Below are 10298 nucleotides of genomic sequence, written 5' to 3'. Positions count from 1 at the left end.
ATAAATCTCATAGGAGTTGGCAAGAAGAAGTTATCCCACTTTCAAATCAGGTGATTCCAGTTTCCCAGTTTGGGAATAGGACAGCTTCTTCGTCGTTCCAATCAAACCAGGATGAATCACTTTGTGAGAAGCTTTATTTTGATACATTAAGTGGTGGAGAATAACCAGGAAGTTAAATAAATCTCATAGGAGTTGGGATGAAGAAGTTATTCCCCTTTCAAATCAGGTGATTCCAGTTTCCCAGTTTGGGAATAGCACAGCTTCATCGTCGTTCCAATCAAACCAGGATGAATCACTTTGTGAGAAGCTTGATTTGGATACATAAAGTGGTAGAGAATCACCAGGAAGTTGAATAAATCTCATAGGAGTTGGCAAGAAGAAGTTATCCCACATTCAAATCAGGTGATTCCAGTTTCCCAGTTTGGGAATAGCACAGCTTCATCGTCGTTCCAATCAAACCAGGATGAATCACTTTGTGAGAAGCTTAATTTGGATACATAAAGTGGTGGAGAATCACCAGGAAGTTGAATAAATCTCATAGGAGTTGGCAAGAAGAAGTTATCCCACATTCAAATCAGGTGATTCCAGTTTCCCAGTTTGGGAATAGCACAGCTTCATCGTCGTTCCAATCAAACCAGGATGAATCACTTTGTGAGAAGCTTGATTTGGATACATAAAGTGGTGGAGAATGTTGAACTGAAGAGAAGATGGAGCTTGTACAATGATAGGGCAAGCTCTAGAAGATGTCCAGAAGAGTTCAATCAAGCTTCAGAAGTGTTCTGAAGTAGTTATCTTGTGAAGATAAGTCCAGGAGGGACTTAGACTGATCAGAAGAAGGAGGAAGAGTATTGGGCATAAATAGGGCGAGTGGTACGGACAGGAGATCCGTACCATCGACCGTACGACCACACCTCTCGACCACACATCCGGGAAACTCACCAGAAGCTGTGCAAACTTAGGGCGTTGGTTTCCAAGAGCAATCAGACGACCTTATCTTCTTTGTGACTGTTGGAAAGCAAGGGAAAGGAGAGAGGGCGTGGTCCAAGGACAGCCTGTCATGAGATGTAAAGGGAAAGCAAGTTGGACCATGAATCTAGACACATATGTGAGTAAAGGTTCATGGGAGCCTTAGCATAACCAATCAGGCAGCAGCTCCTCTCCACCAATCAGCTACCATCTCGTGCTCCCTTTGACCAGAAACAAGACTACATCCAAGCCATCCATTTCTCAAGTCATTTCTATCCATTAGATTAAGGGTTTATGATTGCAAAGTGTAAAAGCCTATATAAGGCATTGTTGTGAACGTTTTGTAACTCCTAAGGGAGTAAGGGGGATTTCCCCTCTCCACTTCATAAATGATAAACTTGTTCTTGAATCTCAAACCCTAATCTCTAATCTCTTATTCTCCTAATCTCTCAGTCTCTTAATCTTTGTTCCTAAGTCTCTTATTCTCTCATAAACACTCTCATCAATCTCTCTTCATAAATCACCTAGAACAAGCTCTCATCTTTCTCCATTGGAGTATTCACGCACACATACAACAAGAGAAGAGAACTCTACAAATCTCATATGGTATCAGAGCCAGGTTCATCAGAACCTGAGCTGAAGCTTCCGCAAGTCCACAGCTCACGCCTCAGCTCAAAACCAAACCATTGATGCTTTCCCATCCAGTTCAGTCCCTTATGAAGAAGAAGGCTGAAGCTTGGCGAGTTCCCTTGGTTCCTCATCCTGTTCTCTACCTGCTCAGATGGAGATTATCCTTGGAGGCAAAGGTGTATGGAGAGGCCTAACTAACCTGACTCCAAAGCTCCTTGTCCAAGAGAAGTTCCACATCAGGCTAAAAGAGTATGGTGCCAAGAGCTTGGCGCCTAGATGTTCTGAAGAAAGGAGGGGTCTTTTGAGTTGATGGTACAAGATGGTGGCCATGAACTGAAGGAGAAGGAGGTGGGTGATGATCTAGACTCTCAGTTCCAACAACAGTCATGGCCGGTTTCACAAAATGCAAAAGGAATCAACCTGGTTCCTTGTTGTAAGCAATTCTATAAACCATCTTGATAATGAGCTTGTGTTGTTGACTGGTTGTGATGTTGTGATGTGATTGAAAACCTGAGGACTGTTTAAAAGATTACTAAATGAAATAAAATGAATTTAGAATCTGTCCCAGGATGCTTAAAGAGCTTGGTTCCCTAGTAATCCTTTAAGTGTACTAGTTATACTAAGTTTACTAGCAGTTGTGTAAGCGCTTTAAAAGGACTAGTAATTTAACAGTATTACTAGGATTACTAGGTATGTTAATATGCTTATCTCCGGTTCATAATGATGCTTGTTGTGATTGATTGAATCTGCTTGCATACATGGATTGAAACCGAATTGAAAGCTGTTGCATATAGTCTTGTGGCTGTCTTACATTGAAGCATTAGATTCATGTCTAAATGCTGAGTAAAGAAGCTTTAAAATGCCTAAGTAGCTTGCATAAACTGAAAAAGAAAATGCTTGTGCTTAGAGAGATTGCTTGCAAAGATAGAACTTGAAAATGACTTGTTTTAATTCGTTGCAATGCTTGTGAGATTGGGAATCAAACTTGATGATTAATCAAGGATTGATCCCAATACTCTTGTGTCTTATCCTTGCTGGAGTTTGAGTGGTGTTTCAGGTTCACAAGAAGTGTTCTCTGCTCACCTCCTATCCAAGACAAGAGGAAGACTTGAACCATTGTGTGGAGCAATGGGAAGATACTTGTGTGTAGAAGCTGGTTTAAGAAGCGCAGGCCACGAGGTTGTTGAGCTCCTGGTTCAAGACATACAAGCGGAAGACCAACCATTGTGTGGAGCAATGGGAAGGTTCTTGTGTGTAGAAGCCGGTTTAAGAAGCGCAGGCCACGAGGTTGTTGAGCTCCTGGTTCAAGACACACAAGAAGAAGAAGGTCACCACCTAAGCCATGAGGAAGGCCGGTGATCTGAGGGTACTTGAAGCTAAAGGCAAAAGGGTGGATCAGTGATTTAAGCGCAGCTGTTAGGGTGATGTGCTCCTGGTCTTGAAGTTCATTGAGGCTCATTTCAAGCTTGGATCTCACCTATTCTCGGTCTCAAGCTTGCGGTGCTAAATATTCAAATGAGCAACCTGAAGAGCTAAAGTTCAAGACCTGTTTCCTCCTTATCATTACAATAGAATGATAAAATGAAGCCTGTTGCCAACATTCTGTGGGAAGTCCACAGCCTGCTCCAAAGAGGGTAGAGAGGATGTTGTGACAATGGAGAGATGACTTGTTGTTCTGTCCATGGTGGTTCAGTCACCATAGCCTACACATCAGATGAGTGTAGAGAGGACAGTTGACATACAAAGAAGAGCATCACCAGGAGGGTGAGGCAATTTAAACCAAGACCATCTGGTCACGCATGGTAAAGACAGCTCTAGGAGGGAGAGGCTTATGGAGCCATTGCCTCACGGATGCTCCAAAGCTCTCCAAGGCTGCCGGTTCAAATGAAAGCTCAGCAGATGGTGAATCCGGTTCCAAATCCGTATCTGAGGAGAAGTGGGAACAAGAAGACCTCAAGGTCTTATCCATTCTCCATAGCTCAATGTCTCCATCCATCCTTGAAGCATACTCATACTGTGAGAGTGCTAAAGACCTTTGGAGTACACTTAACAAGATATATGGGTACATCTCCAACCTCTGTCGAGTATTTGAGATCAAGAAGTTCATCAACATCCTATCCCAAGAAGATGAGGAGTTCACTGTGCATCTAGGCAAGTTCAGAGCCCTTTGGTCTGAGCTAGAGATGCTTAGACCCCAATCTGTTGATCCGGAGGTGTTGATTGAAAGAAGGGAGCAAGACAAGGTGTTTTGCCTATTACTCGCCAAGAGGGATAGGAACAATCGGTGTGAACATTGCAAGAGGGATGGGCACACCAAGGAGAGGTGTTGGATATTGAATCCAAGCCTCAAACCTGCCAAGTTCAAGTGAACCGTGCCCATGGAGGTTCAAGAGATCAGCTCGGATCTCTTGTTTGTAAGCAAACCTCCTAACCCTTAGAAATTGTCTAAGTTGCTTGCCTCATTGGTCTTGATTAATATGTCTCATGGATTGAACCTGTTGCATTCATATAGTTAATGCTTTAGGATTGTGCATTCATGTATTGATGCATTTAAAAATAAGCCTAAATTGTCAATGTATTGTTTAATCTTGCATTGTCATTTTAAGATTGAAACCTGCTTGTTCTGCCTTGATTGATTGGCTTGTTTCAAGGTTTATATTCTGCTGTGGCATTGGTGATCAAACAGGATAAATTATCTTGGTTTGATCCCAATGGGATGATCTGATCTTGCATTGAGTTGTGGTGGTGTTAGGTACACAAGGAAAGTGATACATGTAACTCGCCAACAGCTAAGAATGTAGTGACAAAGGTCTTGTGCCATTGCATATCATCACTAGGACATGTTAGTCCATAATCTACAGGAAGTGTAGTGTGATTGATAATGCATGAGAGATGGCCATTGCATAATACCATTGGACATATCCAGTCCAAAGACTACAGGAAGTGTAGCATGGGTCATTATGCAATGAGAAGTGTGTTTTGTGAGACTCTCTATGGTGATTCAAACACCCTAGTTCCTGGTTAAGGAAGAGAGTAAACTCACAAGAAGAAAGCTATCATGAAAGATGATAGTTATTAGACCATGGAGATGCATAGGATCATCACAAGCTTAGCTCCTTCTAGTTTCGGTTCTAAGCTTGAGGGGGAGTCTTAATGCATATGATCCATGGTCAGTAACAAGTCTTTTGCAAAAGCTTCTACAAGGATCATCAACCGGACCAAGTCAGTGGCGTGTCTAGGCAAGAGGCTGTTCAGAGCAGCCTTGGCGAGTGAAGAGGAAGGCTCTCCATCAATGCGGCTTCAATGAGAGGTGATTGAGGAGAAGCTGATGAATCCATTCTGCCTTTCCAAGAAGTTGATGATGCCATGAAGATGGTGCATTGAGAGAGTTTGGAAACTCACAAAAACACAAGGGAAGTTCCCTTAGACTTTTAAAACTCTTTTCAATCTATTTCATTCATCTTATTCATTGCTTGTGCTTGAAAAGATACTTAAGATGATTATGATTGAATTGTGAGATTGTGTGCATCAAGTGTGATGCAGGATATTCATTTTCTTGTTTTTGATAGGTACTGATGCACCTTTGGGATAATGTATCAGGTACCATTGCTTGAGCCTCACTAAAGATGTTCCTGGTCAGTTCCTAGCTTCTCTAAGATGGCTGAGAAGTCTGTTGAGAGGGGGAGATCCAACCAGTTCTATGAAGGGCAAGCCGTGTGTGAAGTGTTGATCAGCCTCACTAGTGTTTTGAAGATGATCTGGTCGTGTCCTAGCTTCTCTAAGATGGCTGTGAAGTCAGTTGAGAGGGGGAGACTTCAAACCGGTTCCATGAAGAGGTGAAGCTGAAGTGTGAAGTGTGCGCAAAGCTGTGAAGAGTTGCTGCACCTGTTAGGCCGTGATCCAGAGCTTCTTGTGTCCAACCACACTGGTTCTAAGGCACAAGAGTTCACTGGCCAATCCCTAGGCTTTGGAGAGCTCTACTCTTTTTCCCTTACAAGGTTTTGTCCCAATGGGTTTTCCTTGTAAGGTTTTTAATGAGGGAGACTCTTCAGAGTTCCAAGCTTGGCTTAGGATCTCCTAAAGTCAAGCTTGAGGGGGAGTGTTGAACTGAAGAGAAGATGGAGCTTGTACAATGATAGGGCAAGCTCTAGAAGATGTCCAGAAGAGTTCAATCAAGCTTCAGAAGTGTTCTGAAGTAGTTATCTTGTGAAGATAAGTCCAGGAGGGACTTAGACTGATCAGAAGAAGGAGGAAGAGTATTGGGCATAAATAGGGCGAGTGGTACGGACAGGAGATCCGAATACCTCGTCGACCACAATACCAGGAAATCACTTTGTGAGAAGCTTGATTTGGATACATAAAGTGGTGGAGAATCACCAGGAAGTTGAATAAATCTCATAGGAGTTGGAAAGAAGAATTATCCCTTTCAATAGGTGATTCCAGTTTCCCAGTTTGGGAATAGGACAGCTTCTTCGTCGTTCCAATCAACCAGGATGAATCACTTTGTGAGAACTTGATTTTGGATACATAAGTGGTGGAGAATCAGGAAGTTGAATAAATCTCATAGGATTGGCAGAGAAGAAGTTATCCCACTTTCAAATCAGGTGATTCAGTTTCCCAGTTTGGGAATAGGAAGCTTTTCGTCGTTCCAATCAAACCAGGATGAATCACTTGTGTGAGAAGCTTTATTTTGATACATAAAGTGGTGGAGAATCACCAGGAAGTTAAATAAATCTCATAGGATGGGATAAACTTGTCTTCCAATCAAACCAGGTGAATCACTTTGTAGAAGCTAAGCTTGATTTGGATACATAAAGTGGGGAGAATCACCAGGAAGTTGAATAAATCTCATAGGAGTTGGGAGAAGAAGTTATCACCATCTTTTCCAGCTTCATCGTCGTTCCAATCAAACCAGGATGAATCACTTTGTGAGAAGCTTGATTTGGATACATAAAGTGGTGGAGAATCACCAGGAAGTTGAATAAATCTCATAGGAGTTGGGATGAAGAAGTTATCCCACTTTCAAATCAGGTGATTCCAGTTTCCCAGTTTGGGAATAGCACAGCTTCTTCGTCGTTCCAATCAAACCAGGATGAATCACTTTGTGAGAAGCTTGATTTGGATACATAAAGTGGTGGAGAATCACCAGGAAGTTGAATAAATCTCATAGGAGTTGGCAAGAAGAAGTTATCCCACTTTCAAATCAGGTGATTCCAGTTTCCCAGTTTGGGAATAGCACAGCTTCTTCGTCGTTCCAATCAAACCAGGATGAATCACTTTGTGAGAAGCTTGATTTGGATACATAAAGTGGTGGAGAATCACCAGGAAGTTGAATAAATCTCATAGGAGTTGGGATGAAGAAGTTATCCCACTTTCAAATCAGGTGATTCCAGTTTCCCAGTTTGGGAATAGCACAGCTTCTTCGTCGTTCCAATCAAACCAGGATGAATCACTTTGTGAGAAGCTTGATTTGGATACATAAAGTGGTGGAGAATCACCAGGAAGTTGAATAAATCTCATAGGAGTTGGGATGAAGAAGTTATCCCACTTTCAAATCAGGTGATTCCAGTTTCCCAGTTTGGGAATAGCACAGCTTCTTCGTCGTTCCAATCAAACCAGGATGAATCACTTTGTGAGAAGCTTGATTTGGATACATAAAGTGGTGGAGAATCACCAGGAAGTTGAATAAATCTCATAGGAGTTGGGATGAAGAAGTTATCCCACTTTCAAATCAGGTGATTCCAGTTTCCCAGTTTGGGAATAGCACAGCTTCTTCGTCGTTCCAATCAAACCAGGATGAATCACTTTGTGAGAAGCTTGATTTGGATACATAAAGTGGTGGAGAATCACCAGGAAGTTGAATAAATCTCATAGGAGTTGGGATGAAGAAGTTATCCCACTTTCAAATCAGGTGATTCCAGTTTCCCAGTTTGGGAATAGCACAGCTTCTTCGTCGTTCCAATCAAACCAGGATGAATCACTTTGTGAGAAGCTTGATTTGGATACATAAAGTGGTGGAGAATCACCAGGAAGTTGAATAAATCTCATAGGAGTTGGGATGAAGAAGTTATCCCACTTTCAAATCAGGTGATTCCAGTTTCCCAGTTTGGGAATAGCACAGCTTCTTCGTCGTTCCAATCAAACCAGGATGAATCACTTTGTGAGAAGCTTGATTTGGATACATAAAGTGGTGGAGAATCACCAGGAAGTTGAATAAATCTCATAGGAGTTGGGATGAAGAAGTTATCCCACTTTCAAATCAGGTGATTCCAGTTTCCCAGTTTGGGAATAGCACAGCTTCTTCGTCGTTCCAATCAAACCAGGATGAATCACTTTGTGAGAAGCTTGATTTGGATACATAAAGTGGTGGAGAATCACCAGGAAGTTGAATAAATCTCATAGGAGTTGGGATGAAGAAGTTATCCCACTTTCAAATCAGGTGATTCCAGTTTCCCAGTTTGGGAATAGCACAGCTTCTTCGTCGTTCCAATCAAACCAGGATGAATCACTTTGTGAGAAGCTTGATTTGGATACATAAAGTGGTGGAGAATCACCAGGAAGTTGAATAAATCTCATAGGAGTTGGGATGAAGAAGTTATCCCACTTTCAAATCAGGTGATTCCAGTTTCCCAGTTTGGGAATAGCACAGCTTCTTCGTCGTTCCAATCAAACCAGGATGAATCACTTTGTGAGAAGCTTGATTTGGATACATAAAGTGGTGGAGAATCACCAGGAAGTTGAATAAATCTCATAGGAGTTGGGATGAAGAAGTTATCCCACTTTCAAATCAGGTGATTCCAGTTTCCCAGTTTGGGAATAGCACAGCTTCTTCGTCGTTCCAATCAAACCAGGATGAATCACTTTGTGAGAAGCTTGATTTGGATACATAAAGTGGTGGAGAATCACCAGGAAGTTGAATAAATCTCATAGGAGTTGGGATGAAGAAGTTATCCCACTTTCAAATCAGGTGATTCCAGTTTCCCAGTTTGGGAATAGCACAGCTTCTTCGTCGTTCCAATCAAACCAGGATGAATCACTTTGTGAGAAGCTTGATTTGGATACATAAAGTGGTGGAGAATCACCAGGAAGTTGAATAAATCTCATAGGAGTTGGGATGAAGAAGTTATCCCACTTTCAAATCAGGTGATTCCAGTTTCCCAGTTTGGGAATAGCACAGCTTCTTCGTCGTTCCAATCAAACCAGGATGAATCACTTTGTGAGAAGCTTGATTTGGATACATAAAGTGGTGGAGAATCACCAGGAAGTTGAATAAATCTCATAGGAGTTGGGATGAAGAAGTTATCCCACTTTCAAATCAGGTGATTCCAGTTTCCCAGTTTGGGAATAGCACAGCTTCTTCGTCGTTCCAATCAAACCAGGATGAATCACTTTGTGAGAAGCTTGATTTGGATACATAAAGTGGTGGAGAATCACCAGGAAGTTGAATAAATCTCATAGGAGTTGGGATGAAGAAGTTATCCCACTTTCAAATCAGGTGATTCCAGTTTCCCAGTTTGGGAATAGCACAGCTTCTTCGTCGTTCCAATCAAACCAGGATGAATCACTTTGTGAGAAGCTTGATTTGGATACATAAAGTGGTGGAGAATCACCAGGAAGTTGAATAAATCTCATAGGAGTTGGGATGAAGAAGTTATCCCACTTTCAAATCAGGTGATTCCAGTTTCCCAGTTTGGGAATAGCACAGCTTCTTCGTCGTTCCAATCAAACCAGGATGAATCACTTTGTGAGAAGCTTGATTTGGATACATAAAGTGGTGGAGAATCACCAGGAAGTTGAATAAATCTCATAGGAGTTGGGATGAAGAAGTTATCCCACTTTCAAATCAGGTGATTCCAGTTTCCCAGTTTGGGAATAGCACAGCTTCTTCGTCGTTCCAATCAAACCAGGATGAATCACTTTGTGAGAAGCTTGATTTGGATACATAAAGTGGTGGAGAATCACCAGGAAGTTGAATAAATCTCATAGGAGTTGGGATGAAGAAGTTATCCCACTTTCAAATCAGGTGATTCCAGTTTCCCAGTTTGGGAATAGACAGCTTCTTCGTCGTTCCAATCAAACCAGGATGAATCACTTTGTGAGAAGCTTGATTTGGATACATAAAGTGGTGGAGAATCACCAGGAAGTTGAATAAATCTCATAGGAGTTGGGATGAAGAAGTTATCCCACTTTCAAATCAGGTGATTCCAGTTTCCCAGTTTGGGAATAGCACAGCTTCTTCGTCGTTCCAATCAAACCAGGATGAATCACTTTGTGAGAAGCTTGATTTGGATACATAAAGTGGTGGAGAATCACCAGGAAGTTGAATAAATCTCATAGGAGTTGGGATGAAGAAGTTATCCCACTTTCAAATCAGGTGATTCCAGTTTCCCAGTTTGGGAATAGCACAGCTTCTTCGTCGTTCCAATCAAACCAGGATGAATCACTTTGTGAGAAGCTTGATTTGGATACATAAAGTGGTGGAGAATCACCAGGAAGTTGAATAAATCTCATAGGAGTTGGGATGAAGAAGTTATCCCACTTTCAAATCAGGTGATTCCAGTTTCCCAGTTTGGGAATAGCACAGCTTCTTCGTCGTTCCAATCAAACCAGGATGAATCACTTTGTGAGAAGCTTGATTTGGATACATAAAGTGGTGGAGAATCACCAGGAAGTTGAATAAATCTCATAGGAGTTGGGATGAA

The 10298-nt window shown here is 41.9% G+C and overlaps 1 protein-coding gene across 1 annotated transcript; it reads left to right on the top strand.

Annotated features, from left to right (window-relative positions):
- The first annotated feature begins 677 nt into the window (after positions 1-677).
- On the top strand, positions 678-4033 carry LOC117130999. The gene is made up of 2 exons (XM_033283492.1): positions 678-2029; positions 2654-4033. Exons 1-2 carry the CDS (start codon positions 1906-1908, stop codon positions 2953-2955), a joined length of 426 nt encoding a protein of 141 aa, XP_033139383.1. The 5' UTR covers positions 678-1905; the 3' UTR covers positions 2956-4033.
- Positions 4034-10298: the final 6265 nt, after the last annotated feature.

Source organism: Brassica rapa, unplaced genomic scaffold, assembly GCF_000309985.2.
Source record: "Brassica rapa cultivar Chiifu-401-42 unplaced genomic scaffold, CAAS_Brap_v3.01 Scaffold0773, whole genome shotgun sequence".
Classification (NCBI taxonomy): Eukaryota; Viridiplantae; Streptophyta; class Magnoliopsida; order Brassicales; family Brassicaceae; genus Brassica; species Brassica rapa.
The sequence above is the reverse complement of the archived record's forward strand: the minus strand, read 5'-3'. Positions and strand labels throughout refer to the sequence as shown.

Coding starts and splice junctions, on each gene's coding strand:
- LOC117130999 (XM_033283492.1), top strand. CDS start 1,906: ATGGTACAAGATGGTGGCCATGAACTGAAGGAGAAGGAGGTGGGTGAT. Junction 2,030..2,653: donor AATCAACCTGGTTCCTTGTT/GTAAGCAATTCT, acceptor GTGGTGTTTCAG/GTTCACAAGAAGTGTTCTCT.